Source organism: Felis catus, chromosome A2 (assembly GCF_018350175.1).
Source record: "Felis catus isolate Fca126 chromosome A2, F.catus_Fca126_mat1.0, whole genome shotgun sequence".
NCBI lineage: Eukaryota > Metazoa > Chordata > Mammalia > Carnivora > Felidae > Felis > Felis catus.
This window is the reverse complement of record NC_058369.1, coordinates 50,101,902-50,120,284: the sequence shown is the minus strand read 5'-3', so window position 1 is coordinate 50,120,284 and position 18,383 is coordinate 50,101,902. Positions and strand designations below refer to the sequence as shown.

At 52.5% G+C, this 18,383-nt stretch overlaps 1 protein-coding gene across 1 annotated transcript in view; it reads left to right on the top strand.

Annotated features, from left to right (window-relative positions):
• SSUH2 (ssu-2 homolog) overlaps positions 1-18,176 on the top strand; it is a 30,901-nt gene extending 12,725 nt beyond the window's left edge. The window contains exons 4-12 of the mRNA XM_023249984.2: positions 1,145-1,274; positions 2,530-2,590; positions 3,677-3,801; positions 5,337-5,399; positions 7,093-7,178; positions 8,337-8,429; positions 8,972-9,077; positions 11,124-11,231; positions 15,725-18,176. Coding sequence (XP_023105752.2) covers positions 1,145-1,274; positions 2,530-2,590; positions 3,677-3,801; positions 5,337-5,399; positions 7,093-7,178; positions 8,337-8,429; positions 8,972-9,077; positions 11,124-11,231; positions 15,725-15,871 — 919 coding nt within the window. The 3' untranslated portion in view covers positions 15,872-18,176. The remainder of the gene's footprint in view (positions 1-1,144; positions 1,275-2,529; positions 2,591-3,676; positions 3,802-5,336; positions 5,400-7,092; positions 7,179-8,336; positions 8,430-8,971; positions 9,078-11,123; positions 11,232-15,724) is intronic.
• Positions 18,177-18,383: the final 207 nt, after the last annotated feature.

Here is an 18,383-nt window from a genome sequence, read left to right as displayed (position 1 = left end):
TCCTTTGCAGAAGGAGTTTGCTGACTCCCTGGACCCAGGACTCTGGACAGAGCTCTGGCTTTCCAGCCAGCTTTGTGCAGAGAGAAGGTGGAAGCCCCTGCTTTCTGGGTCTGGCCACTTGGCTGGGTGGCTGTATCCTGCCTTCAAGCAATCTCCTGGGTGCTCTTGGCCGCACTGCTGCCTAGAGTGCCTCCCCTTCCCCTCCCTGGCCGCCCACCTTCCATGCCCAGGGCAGACCCCGCTTCCTCAATGGAGTGCTCTTGGCCATTCTGGGCCCCACACCTCCTGCATGTGCGCAGGCCCCTCTGTGCACCAGACCAGAGGCGCTGGAGACATCTCTGTGCACGAGAGGGGCTTACTGTTTGGAGTCAGGCTGCTGTGGAGAAGTAAATGAAGATATGAGGGAGGAAGAAGGAGGGGACTTCTGCTTCCTGGAGGTCTTGGTGGGGGAGGGCTTTGCTAGGAGGGGGCATGGCAGCTGGGCCTCAGGGAAGAGCTTTCTAGGAGGAGAGGGAGGCATCCAGAGAGAAGGCCAAGGAAGGGGTCATTTTTTGTCTTCCTTCCCACCCACTGCCGCGCTGGCCCAGCAGGCTCATGGTGGGTCCCTGTGGGCACCACGGCCTGGTAGTTCTTGGCAGGGGCTTTCTCATGAACACTGCTCATAGCTCCTCTGGCTGAGGGGGCAAGGTCCCCAAGGGCAGGAACATGGGAACGTGGTCTGGCCTAACTTTGCCTCCTCCTAGCTGTGTGACATTGTCTCCAGACCTCAGTTTTCCTCATCTGTAAAATGGCATGATTTGTCTTTAAGTACATCTTTAAGTGTGTGTGTGTGTGTGTGAGTGTGTGCTAAGATTCTCTAAGCTCTTCTCCTGAGCCCTGCACTTCAGCCACAGCAGTGTTGCTGTCCTGTCCTCTAGAAAGAACTGCCTTGCTCCCGCTGTGGGCATCTGTTCACACAGTTCCCTCTGCCAGAGGTTCCTTCCCCAGATGGACCTCCGAGTGCCTCACCACTACCGTGGCCCACGGCCTGGCCCTTCCCTTCTCCTGACCTCCATTTCCATCTGCATCAAGAGGGAGCTGGCTGGCCCTGATGAGTCTGCAGGCCCTTTCCAGAGACCCTGCTTCTGTGCTCTGTCCCCAGCAGAGTCCCCTTGGTGACAGAGGAAGTGGCCCGCGAAGCCCTCCTCAGCTTTGTGAGCTCCAAATGCTGCTATGGCAGCACAGCTGCCGGTGACCTCATCATCCAGGAGCTGAAGCAGCAGACGTTGTGCAGGGTAAGGGGGCCTGGGCCTGGTGGTTGCCTGGGAGGGCTTTAGGCCTTGAGGCAGGGGGTGGCTTGTGTGAGGTCGAATGGGAGAAAGGAGTCTTGGGGGGATCAGTGCATGTGAATAGCGGTGACACTGAAGTGCCTTTTGCCACTCCTCTGGTCTGTAGTTGTGCACGATGACACAAAGAGTCATTACCAGTCTTCACTGCAAAGCTCAACTGTGCTCGGCATCATGGGTGGCACATTACACGTATGTCTTATGAAGTCCCACAACTGCCCTGCACAGTAGATCTTACTGTTACCAGTTAAAGGGGAGGAATTGAAAGTTTAGAGAGGTAAAGTTACTTGCCCCAAATTTACAGCTAGAAGTGACAGAGCTAGGACGTAAATCGGGTTCGCCGTCACCAAAGTCCGTGTCTTTAAATACATGAGTAACCTGCTTCCGGGAGAGGTGGGCCAAGAAAGGCCCATCTACTCCCCTTGATCCCGCCAGTCACATCTGTGCCAAGGAATCGTTTATTCATGACCCCTGGGCCCGAAGCTCCAGGGAAATCTTATGTCTGTTACTGAGACCACAAGTGGGCACTTATGTCCCCTTCTGCATCGACAGGGCCAAGGAACAGCTTTTAAGTTCACATTTTCTAGTGCCACTGGCACAGCCATCCTCTGGCGAGTGCACCATCACACAGACAGCATAGAAGCCTCACAGGCAGTGGTTAGAGCAGGAGCCTAGGGGAAGAGGCCCCTGTGTAGCTGTGTGATCTTGGTCAAGGCAACTGACCTCTCTGAGCCTCTGTTTTCGCCAGTGTCAAAGGAGGAGCCAGGTGATGTCCAAGATCCCTTCTTGTTTTGTGATTTTGTGGATGAGATCAAGAGGGAGGACCTTGACATCAGGCAGAAAAATTCCTCCAAAGGGGACGTTTGAGGCAGCAGATTCGACTGGCCTCCATCTGTTAAAGGGCAATTGCTGTTCCACAGCTTGCCTTATAGAGCATTTCTGGGTGTAAAGGAATGGGAGCCGAAATCAGCCTGTGAGCCCATCGGGGGAGATTTCCTGGGGCTGACTGACCTCCCTGCAGGCGTCCAGGGGCGTCTGGAGCAGAAATCATCTTTGCCAGCTGTTCAAAGCAGCCTGTGGTGCTGGGTGTGGGGCCTTTCAATTTCCCGGGGAGCCTCGGCAGGTGGAAAGCTGCGTCTTTTTTCACAATGCTGTCTTCCTAAAGGGCATGACTGTGAACATGCTGGTTTTTTTTTCTCTGTAGTATCGACTAGAGACTTTTAGTGAATCCAGGATAAGCGAATGGACATTTCAACCCTTTACTAGTAAGTGAAATCAGTTTACTTGGGAACAGATAGGGCAGGGGCTGGTGGAAAATATCAGGATATGTCTTATCCACTAACCCTGAGTGAGATGCTCTTCTGCTTGGAGCCCTGGTTTCCCCATCCTCTGTAAAATGAGAGGGTGGGCTTTTATCCAGACTTTTATCCAGACTTTCCAGTGTGGAACTTGGGAAATAAATCCTTCCTGTCTGGAAGTGGTTTGCAGAAGGGCCTGAAAATTGTAGGGTTTGCCTTTGGCCACACACTGGTGCCACCACACGGGGCTAGATCACAAAGGCAGCCTGTGTGGTTGGGTTTCCGCTTGCCTTCTAGGCCATCCCCAGTGCCTCCCTGAGTCTTGAGGACCCCATCCACTGTGCCATCCTGCCTGCTGCTGAACCCCACGAGCTGCTGAAGGTTCTCTCTGGGAAGCCCTAAGCGCTTCCTTCTCTGCTGACCACTGGTTCATCCTTTAAGACTCAGCTCCTGTGTCACCTCTTTTACGAAGCCTTTCAGGATTTCTTCACCTGCTGACCCCTTATCCAGCAGGAGTCAGTCTTCTGAGTTTGCAGAGGCTTTATGCAACTCTTGTCCCAAGCACTTTCCATATCCTATTACATTGTATCATCATTGTAGCTGTGCCTTATCTCCTTGAACAGAGGAGGGGAAGGAGAAAGGACAAGAAGGTGGGGAATAGTCACCACAGTGATGGCAGTTCTTGCTTTTGATCCCTCTATCATGTGCCACCCCTGTGCTAAGCATTGCTATGCCTTCCGTTTAATTTCACTACCATCCTATATGGTAGGTGCCATGTATTCCCCCCATTTTGGAGATGAGAGAATTGCAGGTCAGAGAGGTAAATGAACTTGTCTGGAGTTGCACAGCTGGGAAGCAGAAGAGTCAGGAGTCAAACCAGGTCTGTTCGACTTCAACACTTGGGTGCTTAACCACAGACTCTGAGGGGGCCCTTAGCGCAGGATCTTGCCTAATGCCTGGCGTCAGGTGAAGGCTCCAACCTGTTTTGTAAATAAATGAAAGGTTGTTCTTGTAGCTGTTCACTGGCCTTACAATGATCCCTTTCTGTGTCAGACCAGTCAGTGGATGGGCCACAGAGAGGGACCTCTCCCAGGCTTTGGGACATCAAGGTCCAGGTCCCCCCGATGTTTCAGGAAGACACGAGGAAGTTCCAAGTCCCTCATTCGTCACTAGTCAAGGTAACGTGATTGTTGGAATCTTTGCCCTTCTCTCTGAGTTGGTTTCAGACTTCATAGTGCTGATCTTAGGAAGTCACTGGGTATTTCCTCAAACTTTATTTATTTATTTATTAAAAAAAAATTTTTTTAACATTTATTTATTTTTGAGACAGAGAGAGAGCATGAACAAGGAAGGTCAGAGAAAGAGGGAGACACAGAATCTGAAACAGGCTCCAGGCTCTGAGCTGTCAGCACAGAGCCCGACGCGGGGCTCGAACCCACGGACAACGAGATCATGACCTGAGCCAAAGTCAGACGCTTAACCGACTGAGCCACCCAGGTGCCCCTAAACTTTATTTTTTAAGAAAAGAAAATCCAGAATGCAGACTGGTGGTTCATTCTTTGGCTATTAATCGGGCTAATTCTAAGGAAACCCAGTGCAAGGAATATAGACCCATCCAAAATTCCATGCAAATTAGGGGCACCTGCCTGGGTGGCTCTGTGGGTTGTGCAGCCGACTTCGGCTCGGGTCATCAGCTCACGGTTCGCTGCTGTCATCGAGAGCCTGCTTTGGATTCTCTGTCCCTCTCTCTCTCTGCCTCTCCCCTGCTCACTCTCTCTCTCTCTCTCTCTCTCTCTCCCTCTCTCTCTCTCTCTCAAAAATAAGTAAACATTAAAACATTTTTTTAATTCATGCTGATTAGAGAATAGTCACATAGTGAAAGGATGATTCCATTTACTAACCTGTCACCAGCTTTAAACAGTGAACATTCACATTCCTAGACCCTCAGTGTGTTTTTATTTTTGCCCGACCAGTAAACAGTAAACGGCTGAAGTGCTGAATGAAACTGATACAAAATAAAGTTCAAACTGTTTGGATTTTCAGCAGAGTCATTAAAGGGACAGAATTGGACTTCCGTCCTGTCCTATGGAAATGTAATTGCGACCTGTAATGAGGCCAACATTGTAACATATTTTGTAACATACTACAAAACCACACACGTGATATTTCCTATTCTGTTCTCATCTCTTTACCTGCCTTATTTTCACTTTAGAACTTGATTCAAGCACGTAACCTATGAGTTTTCATAGTGTCACGTGATGACCAGGACTTTGAGAGGTCAGGAGGAGGTTCCATTCTTTTCTCAGGAGTGGAAAAGCTATTTTGATTTGGTGATTAAATTCCAATAGCCAGCTCTTTGCCTTGCACAGAAATGCTGTGCAATTTTTATGGCTTCTGTTCCAAAAGACCTCTCAGCTACCCAGTGGGCCAAGGATGTTGGCCTTTGTGGCGTAGCCTGGGAGCACGGAGTTCAGAGAACAGACTGGGCTGGGGCTCTGAGGAAATGGTAACATGACCTCCTTGGCTTGGCATTCAAGGCCCTTTGATGAGGATTCAATCCTCATCAAGTGAGAATGGCTACCTTCCCGCCCTGGGCCTTACTGGCTGCACCTCTGTTTGGGCTGGTGACATCGTGGAGTGGGTGTGGGGCAGGTGAAATCAGGAGGTGCTGGGGCTTGGGAAACTGGAGCCCAGGAGAGGTTTTCACTTTCAGGAATGCCACAAATGCCATGGGCGCGGGCGTTACAAATGCAGTGGCTGCCACGGGTCCGGCATGGTGAGTCCTGTGTGGCCTCTGGTGAGTAAGTCATGATGTGGGAGGAGGCACCACGCGGGGACAGAGGGCTCTGCCCCAGGTATGGGGCTCCCCCACTAACAGTGTGACCTGAGGCAAGTTGTCCTCCCTTTCTGGGCCTCCATTTGCTCACCTGCAAAATGGGTAAGTTGGATTGGGCGTCTGCTACTGGCCTTTGTTCACTGCAGTGGTTTATGGTTTATGATTTCAATTCTTTTCCTTTTTTCTCATTCATTTACAAACATTTGTTGAGACTGAGTACACGCTCTGTGCTGGGCCCTGTAAGAGGACCCCGTAAGAGGTGGGCCTTCCCACTGGGAACCCTCTGTCTTTGGGTAAGACCGACAAGCGACCAGCACTTGCAGGATGGGGAGATGAGTCTGAAAAAGTGATGTTCATGGGAGCTTCTAGAGGCAAAATATAGATGGGGGCCTTGTGTTTGTGTCCTAGAGAGCATGATACATTACCACAAACTGGGGGTGGGGGGGCTAAGACAACCGATTTTTATTCTCTCACATTTCTGGAGGCTGGAAATCCAAAGTCAAGGTATCCATGGGGTTGGTTCTTTCTGGAGGCCCTGAGCCACATTTCCAGCTTCTGGCAGCTGCCCCCCAGTCCAGTGCACCCTGGCCGGTAGGTGCACCACTCCATTCTCCGCGTGTGTCCTGGGGCTCCCTCAGAATGTGAGGACACCAGGCGCTAGATTTAGGCCCCACCCTCGTCCAGCATGACCTCATCTGGACTAATTCTATCTTCAAAGACTATTTCCAAATAAAGGCACATTCGGAGGTTCTGGTAGCTATAAATTTTGGGGGGTGGTGGTGGGGGAGATACTGGTCAACCTAGTACAGGTCCGTAAGCACACTGCCAGGCTCTGGTGCCATCAGCCTTTGGGGCTGCTCACCACACTGGGAGTCAGATCATGCCCCTTATGTGTCCTCAGCTCTCCCCATTTGCTCCTGATCTTTTGGACACATATTGACCACTCGCCACGTTAAGCCATGCCTTCCTCCATCCTTCCCTCTGCCCACCTGCCTTCCACCCTCTGGATGCCCACCTTCCACCTGCTGTGTGCCTTCCTCTGCCTACTCACAGGCCACCTGTGGGGCCCGCCTGTGCCCTCCCACCCGTCTCTGTCTCCTGTGCCCTTGCTCCTGCCATGCACCCCCTTGCAGCCTTTGTGGAGCCTCTCCCTGTCATCTTTTGTGTTCCTCCCTCCACCCCTGCTCCCCTTCTTCCCTTCCCTCTTCCCTGGAATGTCTCCAGAGGCCTTTGTGAGCCAATGTGGGAACGAAGCCTGGGGGTCTCTCCAAGACTGAGCTCCCCATTCCCAACTCCAGGCTCCTCAGCCAGCCCGCCCCTCTTCCCAGTCCCTCTGGCCATGGCTGTTCGGTCAGGGCAGAGTCTCAGGAGTCATGGGGATCAGAGAGGAGCAGGAGAGGATGATGTCTCAGGAGACACACAGATGTAAGGCTGTAGCATCTTTGAAGGCAACAGCTGGTGGGGCCCAAAGGGACAGTGTTCCCCTTCCATCTTACAGATGAAGGGGCTGAGGCCCAGGGAGACAAGCGGCTTGTTCAAGATCACCAGGTTGTGATTTGAACCAGGTCTCAGGATGCCCTTTGCCCCCTTCTCTGGGAGGCTAGCAGGGGCTGAGGCCGTGGTGTGTCCGCAGGTGAGGTGTCCCTCCTGCAGTGGAGCCAAGCGCAAAGCCAAGCAGTCCCGGAGATGTCAGATGTGCTCGGGGTCTGGCAGGCGGAGGTATGAGCGGGTCTCCGCGGCACCGAGGTGAAGAGCGCTCCCTTACCAGCTCTCTTGCTTTTCATTGTCTGCCCTTCTGGAGGGCAGTCGCGTACCCTGTCTTGTCGCTCCTGTGCCCCAGAGCTGTGTGTGTAGTAGGTGCTCAGTAAATATTTGTGGAGTGGGTGAGCCTTCCTCCAGGCTTGATACTTCAAGAAGAGACTAGAACTCGTCCAGCAGTCTGTGGGTAGAGACATAAAGAATGAAGTGCTGCAGAGAGGAAGGGAGGGAGGGTTTTAGGAGGGGAGACTTCTTCCCGCCCACATGGTGGGGAAATGAATACAGGAAACCACTCGAACCAGATATCTCTCGAACCAGATAACTCTCTGAGGATCAGGGCCTAGGCAAATTCTTATTTATAACTCACTGCAGGGCCTGAGTGCAGGAGTCAAGGGAGGTTGCTCGATTGACTGAACAATCAACAGAGTTCCATCTCTGTTCATTCAGGTTTCTTTTATTTACATGTGAAAGAATCCTAATTCAAATGAGCTTAACAAAAAACCCTGCCCTTGTGAAAGAAAAGTCCAGGATTATATTTCTGGGATGGCTTCAGGTACAGCTGGATCCAGGTGCTTAAGCAATGTCACCAGGACTCTGTCTCAGTCCCTCACCCGGAGTGTCTTTGTGTTGACTTCATTCTCAGGCAAGCTGTCTCTTGTGGTAAAAGAGGGGACAGCCAACAGCTCCAAGTGTAGTAGCCTCAGTAGATAGGGATATCCCTCTTCTGATAGTAGATAAGGATATCCCTCTCCTGATAGTTTCAGAAACAGTTACAGGGCAGATCTCATTGCACTCAACTGGGTCATGTGCTTATATCTACGTCAGCCACTGTGGCCATAGAGATGGATTGAACTGACTGGCCACACCCAGGTCTGAAGCTAGTCATAGAAGGGGTGGGGGAAAGCCCACAATCCATGTGGGCTGGGTGGGGAAAGGGTGGTCTCCAAAGGGAAACTGGGGCACTGCCACCAGAAGCAGGAGGTCTAGATGGTGGGGAGTGGAAGCCAGTGGTGTTCACCTTAGTCCACCTTTATGAGGAAGGATTTGGGGGTGGGCGTGCTGGAAGCCGCCAGGACCCCGTGACTTATGTGAGTGGTGCCGACCATGTGCCCCTCTCAGGTGCAGCACGTGCTCAGGGAGGGGAAGCAAGACCTGTGCCACCTGCAAGGGGGAGAAGAGACTGTTGCACTTCATCCAGCTGGTCATCATGTGGTATGTGGCTGTGGCCCCATGGGGGAGGCCAGGGGACATGGCCTGGACTGGTTTCTGCAGAGAAACTCCACTTGGTTGGGGCTTTCACAACGCAGGGTTCTGCGCTGGGAGAAAAGGGCTTTAGGCCACTTGGGAGGGGGGAGGTCCCTGGGGAGAGGCAGGGTGGGTGGCTGGATGCTGGCATGCTCCACAACGGACAGACCCGAGTTCAAATTCTGACATTGCCAGTTTCTAGTGCAGCAGCCACTCAGTGCCTGGGTCTTCCCTTCTGGGACTAGAGTCCCTGTGTCTTAAGTTCCCATGTCAGGGAAGGCTCCCCATGCGCTATGGGTTTCCCTTGTTGGGCGCCATGCTAAGGGCTTCACAGGCAAGGACAGAATGAGGTAATAGAACAGAACTGTCAGTACTTCAGTTTCCCACTGTACAGATGAGGATGCTGAGGCCCAAAGAGGCTAAAGAACTTTCCCAAGGCCCCACCGGTAGTCATGCAAGCCCTCCAGCCCACGCCTGTCCCATTCCAAACCTATCCTCTGCAATTCCAGGAAAAACAGCCTGTTTGAGTTTGTATCTGAGCACCGGCTGAATTGTCCCAGGGAGCTCCTTGCCAAAGCCAAAGGAGAAAGCCTCTTTAAGGACGAAAACACTGCGGTAAGGAAGGATTTGAAGACCGTCGCATGGCAGCTGGGTTTGCCCTCCCCTCCTGTGTGTGCTGCGTTCACTCGGAAAGACAAAGATGGGCTGGGTGACGATGGTGCTTGCTGCCAAGCAGGAGAGTGACTGCTGGGGCCTGTGGGGCCAGTTCTCTCCTGAATTTCACATGCTCGACCCTGCGTTTCCTCCTCCTCCCCCCACACCCTCACACAAGCCTTGAGACCCTCTGCCCATACTAGGCACTATTCTAGGCCCTGGGGATACCGTGGAACAAAATGCTCACCCTTGTAGATCTCTCATAGTCCGGTGAGGGAGAAGGTAATAGTATTCCACCCCAATGTCAGATGGTTGTAAGGGCCACTGAAAATATGCAGGCAGGGAAAAGAGACATGGAGGGGTGTGGTTTCAGCTGGTGGCTGGGAAGTGACCCTGGGCAAAGACCAGAACGGTGCGGTGGGGGAGTGGACCATGTGGACTCGAGCCAAGGGGTCCAGCAGAGGGAGCAGCAGAGGGCAGTGGGACAGGAGGGACTTGAGTCGGGCAGAGCAAGCAGCTAAGACATGAGATGTGTCAGCAACCAGATCAGGGAGAGTCCGGTAGGACAGGGGTTGGCAAAATCTGGCCCTGGCCTTGCTTTTATAAATAAGGTTTTATTGAAACACAGCCATGCCTGTCTGTTTACTTATTGTCTGTGGCTGCTTTTGTGCTGCAAGGGCAGAACTGAGTAGCTGAGACAGAGGCCCTATGGCCTGCAAAGCCTAAAATATTTACTGTGTGGCCGTTTGCAAAACAGATTTGCCAACCTCTGCTGTAGGTCTTGGCAGGGAACTTGGCCTTTATGGGATATCTGAGCAGGGTCATCCTGTTTTCTCTGAGAGAGACCAGGTGCTCAGCCTTTTTCTCTTCTTTCTCTCTCTCTCTCTCTTTCATTCATAGTATGTAACCTTTTCAGATTGGCTTCTTTCAATTTATAGTATGGATTATTTTTTATTTATTTTTTTCAACATTTATTTATTATTGAGAGACAGAGAGACACAGAGCATGAGCAGGGAAGGGGCAGAGAGAGGGGGAGACACAGAACCCGAAGCAGGGTCCAGGCTCTGAGCCGTCAGCACAGAGCCCGACGCGGGGCTCGAACCCATGAACTGCGAGACCATGACCTGAGCTGAAGTCGGATGCCCAACCGACTGAGCCACCCAGGTGCCCCTGTAGTATGGATTTTTAAAAGTTGAGGCACAAGTGACATACATCATATTTGTTTCAGCTGTATAACGCAGTGATTCAATATTTGTATGTATGGTGAAGTGATCATCACAATGTCTAGTTAACATCTCTCACCACAGTTACAGTTTTTATTTTCTCATGATTAGCACTTTTAAGATCTAGTGCCTTAGCAGCTTTCAAATATACAACACAGTATTATTAACTATCGTCACCATGTCACATCCTCAGGACTTATTTTATACCTAAGTTTGTACCTTTTTACCACCTTCTCCCATCTCACCTTCCCCTGCCCCGGCAACCACCAGTCTGTTCTCTATCTAGGAGTTTGATTTTTAGATTCCACGTATAAATGAGATCATATGGTATTTGTCTTTCTCTGAATGATTGATCTCATTTAGCATAATACCCGCGACGTCCATCCATGTTGTCTCCCACAGCAAGGTTTCCTTCTTTTTTATGGTGGCATAGTATTCCTCATCCGCCTTTCTTCACCCCAATCTGACTTCCTACGGGCTCAGTTCAGGCATGACCCTTCAGGAAGCCCCACCCCAAGCCCGAGTCAGCAGCAAAGGTGTGCTGGGTGAGAGTGGGCTGCAGGAGGAGGATTGCTCTCTGTCCCACAGCCCCGCTTTCTTGGTTGGAATTTCCCAGGAAGTCAGGGGCACCTGGAGGTTCAACAATTCCCACCCACTCACTTCTTGGCCTCGGGGGCCCTTCCCTGTCTGGGCTTGCTTTCTGCCCCGTGTGAATCAGAGCTGTAAGGCTCCAGGTGCTGACACCCTGGGCCAGGGCAGCAGGTCGGCTGTGTCTCTCCCGCAGGTGTACCCCATTGTGGATTTCCCGCTGCGGGAGATCTCTCTGGCCTCCCAGAGGGGCATTGCGGAGCACAGCGCTGCCCTGTCCCCCCGGGCCCGAGTCCTGCAGCAGGTGAGTGGGGTAGGGGTCGGGGGCTGTGGGGAGGCCAGGCTTCTGGGGCCAGGCTGGGGCTCCTGCTGGGGGGGGGGGCTTCCAGACAAGGGCGGGAAGGTGTCAGTTAGGGGAAGGGTGGAGGACAGGAGCCCCAGTTTAGGAAGGGGGTCAGTACTGGAGACTGACCTGAGACTCGTGTGGCTGGAGGGCAGAGAGCAGAGCACTGTGGGGCCTCCACAGAAGGTGGGACCACTGGAAATTGTGCAAGATTAGGATTCTTATCTTGAGAGCAACTGGAAGCTATTGTAGGGTCTCAAGCAGGACTGTGGCAGTGAGATCTTGATTTTAACCTCGTGGGTTAGAATCTTCAGAGAGGGGCGGGTGGAGGAAGTTCAGGATTCAGGGCTTACGCAAGTCTGGCACCTAGAGTTCTGCCCTTCAGGGCACTTTCTAAATCCAAGGCCTGTCTTCTCCCGCCTCCCTTGGGGAGCGGTTGAGGCCCCCAGGGTTAGGTTGCTTTCGTGCTGTGTTGGGATGGCCACTAGGTGGCGATGTTGCCTCTTGCAGCTTTGAATGGTCCCTGCAGCCAGCTGCTTGATGGGGGTCCCTGGAGGAGATGGGGGTTTGGCCCGGAATGGCCAGGGCCGAGCTCTCTGAGTCTAATAGGCTTAGATCCAGGTTCTCCTGTGTCCTGACATTCTCCTGGGCCAGCTACTTCCTCCTCCTCGAAGTCTGGTTTCTCACCAGTGAAAAAGAGACGTTAACACTCCTTCAGAGGGTTTGCTTTAAGTGCTTGGAAACTGCCACTCAAAATGTCCCTTTTCCTTCTGGTCCCTCTGCAATGAGTATCTCCCCTTCCCTTTCTGCACATCTCCCCTGTTTGCAGGGGAGAGAAGGATGCATTTAATTAAACAGTAATGAATCCCATCTCGGAGCTGGATTGGGGGCACCGCAAACTCAGATACCTGCCACGGCCGGGTGGTAACATGAGTGAGAGAGCCGTCTTCTCCAAAGGAGCCAGCCACGACTCATCTTTGTGCAGGCACAGGGGCAGAGATTTTGGACCCTCTGAAAGCCAGACTTTTATAGGAGACCTTCCAACTTTTCAAGATTGAGAACAAAACTTTAAAAATGCTAGGAATACCATATGGGCTGACGGGCTGGCTTTGGCCTGTGGGGTGATGTCAGCTACCCCTTAGTCTAGCCTGAACCCACGAGTTTTCCACTAAATCAAAGGAAGCTCAGAGAGTGGAAGCAATTTACCTAAAATCACACAGCTTCTTAGTGCAAGAACCCAGGAGTAGAACCCACTTCCTAGCTCCAAGTCAAATGTTATTACTCACTGCACTCAAGGCACACCAGCGGCTCTTTGAAAGCCAGTGCAGGTTTACGGGGCTATCAGCGAAGGGGGATCTGGGGCCAGACACTGCAGGGATGGGACCTGCTTGTCAGCTCTGGCACATACACGTGGCTCTGAGCCACGCTGTCCCCTCCTGAAGGCCTTGGTGTCCTCATCTTTCAAATGAGCTGGGTTGGACCCTGCCTTAGGTTGGGCTCTGCAGAAGCAGCTTCGAGATGACAGCTTGTGTGCAGGACATTTGTCAAGGAAGGGCTCCCAGGAGGAACCTGTAAAGGACTAGGGGAGCCAGCATGGGAGGGGCAGGGGTCACACAAGGGTGAGGTGTGGCGAGGGCCCAGCCACCACCCTGTCCCAGGGGACCTCTGTGCGCTCGTTACACCTCAGCAGCTCTGTGCCTGGAGACGAGGGAACTGGCCTCTTGCTGTTTAGCACCGTCCAAACATCGGGCACAGCTTCGCAGGCACTTTGTGCATTCTCTGTGAGACATGGGCTCCGTAACTCAAGGACAGGGCTCTGAGGAGGGACAATGGGCTGTGAGCAGCAGAGAAGAGGCAGATTTGCAGGAGCATGGGTGGGACAAGAACCTTGTTCATGGAAGACCCAGAACATCGTCTCTGTGGGACTTTGCTCTTGTGGAGCTCATATTCACGGTGTGGGTCACATGGAGAGCCCCCAGGATTGAGGTGTCTACTCTAGGAATGGGCCTGTCAGCTTGTGACACTCGTGATTATCCTGAGATTCTTTTATTTCTGAGACTGATAATTTGAATCCTTTCTGGGCCCTTAATTTTGACAGCTGGGGAAACTGAGGCCTGAAGAGGGGAAGTGACCTGCCCGAGATCACACAGGATGTTGGTGGCAGGCCTGGGTCTCCTGCGGCCTTCCCCTAGAGCGTAGTCTTGTCTTGGGCAACACAAGCCCTCTGTGAACCAGTCCCGGAGCAGGGAAATGTAAGCCAGGGGCAGACGGGTGTGTCGTGTTAAAAGGGATTAGCACTGCGAGAAAAGGGCTCTCGTGAATCCCTTCCTCGAATTGTCCTTTGGTCCTGCATCTGGAGACAAAGGTGTCCGAGGATAGTTTGTTCAGGTTTGAGAAGTTAGCGAGTGGAGTCAGCCCGAGGACACACCCCTCATGACACCGTGCCCCGTGCCCCGCTCTTGCTCTCAGACTTGGAATCTGCTCATCCTGGAGGCATGAGCAAGGCGTGTCAACAGATCCGTGGCTGATTACAAGGTAGCCACCTGATGGCAGCTGATGTCCTAACCAATCAGTAGCCTCAAACCTGAAGACCTTTTGCATCAGAAGCCAAGGGAGGCAGGAGAGGGTGGTATTGGTGTTGCTCTCCATTTGGTTCTGGTAGAAAAGCCTGGAAATGAGAGAGGCCCTGACCATACCGCCCAGGCGTTTGGAGCAGTGATATGGGTTCCCACCTCCTCTTGCCTGTTGGTTCTCATTTTGTGTCCTCCATACCAAAACGTCAAAGAGGGGTCTTCTACCTTTTATTTCCAAAACTACCACTCAGAGACAACTTTCTGGCTTCCGGGAAGTCTCTGGATCTCATTCAGTTATCTCAACAACCCTGTGGCATAGGAGCTCTCACCCCCATTTCCTAGAGAAAGGAAGTTAAGATGGCACAGAAAACTTCATGGAAGATACGCTCCTTGACTCAGAGTCCCCTCTTCCTGCCGCAATATCACACTGCCCTTCAGCCGCCCCTCCAGTGGAACAGGGGTCCTTTTTTTCACAGCCCCCCTCCCTGGCCTGTTTCTCCTTCCCTGAAGGCCTCTGGACCTTCACCTACAGTGAGAGAGCTGGAGCTGTTCCCAAGGAATGGAACATCCTGAAGGAGGAAGGTCTAACCCTGGGCCATCCACACCACTTCCCTCTGGGTTTGGGATCCCCCAAGATGTGAGTCTGGGACAAAGAAGCAGCTTGTGCTGGAGAACGTTGGGGTTTTGACACAGAGCCTGGCCCGCAGTACATCCCCAAGGAAGCTTAGCTTGAGTGATGAGGAGTGACTTTGCTGTGTCCCCTGTATGGAGCTGTCCCAACACAGCAGCACCTAGCGCTAATGGGGGTGGATGTTTCAGCTGGACGCCCGTGTTCTCTCCTAAGGTGGTCTCCCACGTTCTATGCAGGGCTCTGCAATTCTGGAAGGTTGTAGAGTAACTTCTCAGCAGAGGGGCCAGAGAATGGGACACTTCAGGACCGCTCTGCTGGGGGAAGTGAGTGCCCCAGGCTCTCAGGTATAGGCCACGTGCTGGGAGGAGTGTAGAGCACTACCCACACGGACCTTGACCTGGATGATGTTCCCAACCTGAAATTCCGTGAGCCCATGGGCCTCAGTTTCCCTGTTTGTAAAAGGAGGGGGGGTGTTTGAGAAGGACCGCTTTCAAAGGGAGGTCAGAGCAAAACCATGGTGGGAGAGGGAGGGTCCTGTGAAAATAGCCTGAAGCAGACTAGCAGACTTTGGAATTTCTTTGGTGTCAACGTTTAACCTTATATTTTAGTTCAGATTGTGTCGTGGACTCCCTAACATCTCCATGGTTGTTTCTTTGAAGTTAAACTTATTTATTTACAGAGCATGGGGGAGGGGCAGAGAAAGATGGAGAGAGAATCCTAAGCAGGCTCTGTGATGCCAGCACAGAGCCTGACATGGGGCTCAAACTCACAAACTGGGAGGTCATGACTTGAACGGACATCAAGAGTTGACCGCAGAACCGACTGAGCCACCCAGGCACCCCTCCATGGTTGTTTTAATACAAAAATGTTTAAAATGACTTTCTCTTCCACCTTTCTCTGCCCTTCCTCCCCATCTAAAAATTAATGCTTCTGGAAGATGTCCTGTTTGGCTGGTGGCTTTCCATACACCCTGGGATGTCCCTGGGGATGACTCCCTCCTTCCCCCCCCGCCCCTCACTTTCTGAAACATAGAATCAGATAGTGGCTAAAGCTGAGAAGTCGGTTTGGACCAGAGCTCAGTGTGTTTGAAGGAGTGTAGTATGAGGTACATCTAGAAAGACATATGGGAGCCAAAACGCCAACTCCAGAGCATAAACTTCATCCCACAGAGTAGTAGGGAGCTACTGAAGATTCTTGAGCAGGCAAGTGACTCGAACACTGAAGTTTTTCTCGGCCCGTTGTTTCCCCAGCGCCAGACCATTGAGCTGATCCCCGTCACGGAAGTCCATTACTGGTACCGGGGACAGACATATGTCTACTACATCTATGGCACTGACCACAGGGTACATGTGGTGGACTACCCGGACCGGTACTGCTTTGGCTGCACCATCATCTGACAGGGCACAGCTGTCTCCACGGCCTGCCAGTCTCGTTTGCCACGGAGCACAGCCGAGGTCCCCGAGCTCACTCATCGCTGGCTCCATTGAACCATCTTGTATAAACCCTGGTGTGTCCTTTCAGACAATTCGGCTTATCATCTGTCAAGCCACACGTCTTCCCAGAGCTCGCCTGGTGGAATCCAGCACGCGTTTAACCTACACACGTTTCTTCACAACACATCATTGAAATGGCTGGGGCCGCGCCTCTGGTCTCGAAGCCAGCACCCCGATCGAGCGTGCAGTTTGATTTTGCTTCTCCCTTGACTTGCTTGCCTCAGTTCTGTTGTGCCACTGTCAGTGCCTTTGGCCCAGCTGAGCGTTACTGAGATGTTTAAAGGTCTCCTACAGATTGGCTGCCTCTTAATGCATACCAAAGAGTGCTCTCGAAGCATCAAGAACAAAATTTAGGGGTGCCTGGGCGGCTCAGTTGCGGAAGCATCCAATTCTTGATCTCAGCTCACGTCTCGACATCAAGGTCGTGAGTTCAAGCTCTGCGCTGGGCGTGAAGCCTACTTAAAAAAAAAGGAGAAGAGAAGAACATTTACACCCCATTCTGTGGGCTAGGAATTCAGCTACCGTCACAGCGGAGATGGTTTATCTCTGCTCTGTGATGTCTGAAGCCTCACGGGGAAGATTTGAACCCTCTGGTGCCTCAAAAGCAGGGGACTGAAATCATCTGAAAGCTGGTTCACCGAGGGGTCTGGCTGCTGATGGTGGCCGTTGGCTGGGACGTCCGCGAGGGGCCATGAGCTGGACACCTACATGCGACCTCTCCGTGCAGCCTGGGCTTCCTCTCCATGTGGCAGCTCCAGGGGTAGGCGCCCCGCACACATACCCCAACTGAAAAACTAGAGATCTGTTTCCAGGCCAGGGGACAAAGCTGCTGTATTGGATGGTGACACGGTACATATGCGAGGGTTGGCTTTGGAGGGCGATTTGGGGTATATGTGGGTTCTTAGATCACCTGCCTACCTTAGAACCTGCTCACGTGGCAGGATGTCCTGTGAACCCAGTCACGTGCAGCAAGGCTGGGTGGGTACGGAAGATGCTCTGAAGACTGAACGCCCAGGCTGTTTTGGGGGCCAGGCAGGCCGCTGTGCAGCTGGTTGGGGGTAACCAGAGGCCCCTGTCATACTGTTCCATCCGCACCCTACCCAGAAGGGAATCGCTACACACCGAGAGGGTCAGTCTGCACCCTCTTGATCCCCAGGCCCCTGCTGGCCTGCAGCCCTTGTCCACCTCGGTGTGCGAGGATGTGGACGTAACAGGCCTGGTTAGAAGAAGCTTGGGATGTCTGAGACCACCCCCCCAGGGCACTGTTGACAGATGGTATGCAGATGAGCGCTTCACCTTCACCTGTTACACCCCACCCCCCGGAACTCGCTGTGTCCTGTTCAGTTACTCCTGTCTCCCCTTCCCCACCAAGCCTGGCCGAACTACGTACCGGTGGGGTTCTTGCTAACAGGGAGCCGCAGCCCTGGGAGGGGTGTCCTGCTCACTTGGGACCACCTGGCAGACAAGGGGAAATGCAGAAGCAAAGGGCCGTGAACTGGGAGACCCTGAGTCACCTGAGCTGGCAAACCTTCCCGGCTCAGACTTGGCCCCTGGATCCAGCTGCCCCCCGCCAACGCCACAGGCTCCGCCTATAGGGGAGGCTGAGGCCAGGATGAGGTGCACCCCTGGGTGGTGGTGCATTCTCCCCCTGTGGACGGACTACTACGGGAGAGTACTACAAGTCTCCCTTCCTCCTCCTCCTCCTGTAGCTCTGTCACGCTCAAGTCTGGGAGGCCAACACCTCTAACCCTGCGGTTCCTCCAGCTTACCTCTGTGGGCCTCAGAGGGGATGCTTCTGGGGGCGTTTGTACCAACGGAGGGCACGGGTTTTGTTTGTTGCAGTGATTGGAAGGGACACGGTTGGCATTTGGTAGATGGAGTCCAGGAAGGCGGGATGTCTAGCAATCCGTATGACGAAGCCTGTATCACATCTTACACAACTTGCAGATACCCCACTGACATTCACAGAGAATCTGGTTACACAAAATCTCAGCAGTGGCTGAGATTGATGCAGTGGTAATTCTTATTTAGCGTTCGGCTCTGTTCTTTGATTTTCCTGCATGTCTTGTTTGAAGTTGCTTCTGGATCTCTTATTACCCTGAAGTCCAAAGGAGTAATTCCCTGACGACCCCATTACTGCTCCTCGTGCAGTCCTGCCTGAGCATCCACAAATTCACATAACGTGCATTAAAATATTACTTTCTTCTCATTCCTCTGCAATAGTTCAGTTTGTGCATTCAATTGCTTTTTTGTTTTCTGTTTTTAAAAACAGGTAAGTGGACTATACATGAGTGTCCTTTTAGGATAAAAAAAAAAGTGTCCAGTGACCAGTACATACTGTTGGTGTGTGAACCCAAAGAGAAAATCTAGCTGGAATAAAGTGGGTCCGGAGAGACACTGTTCCAGTCGAGTACCG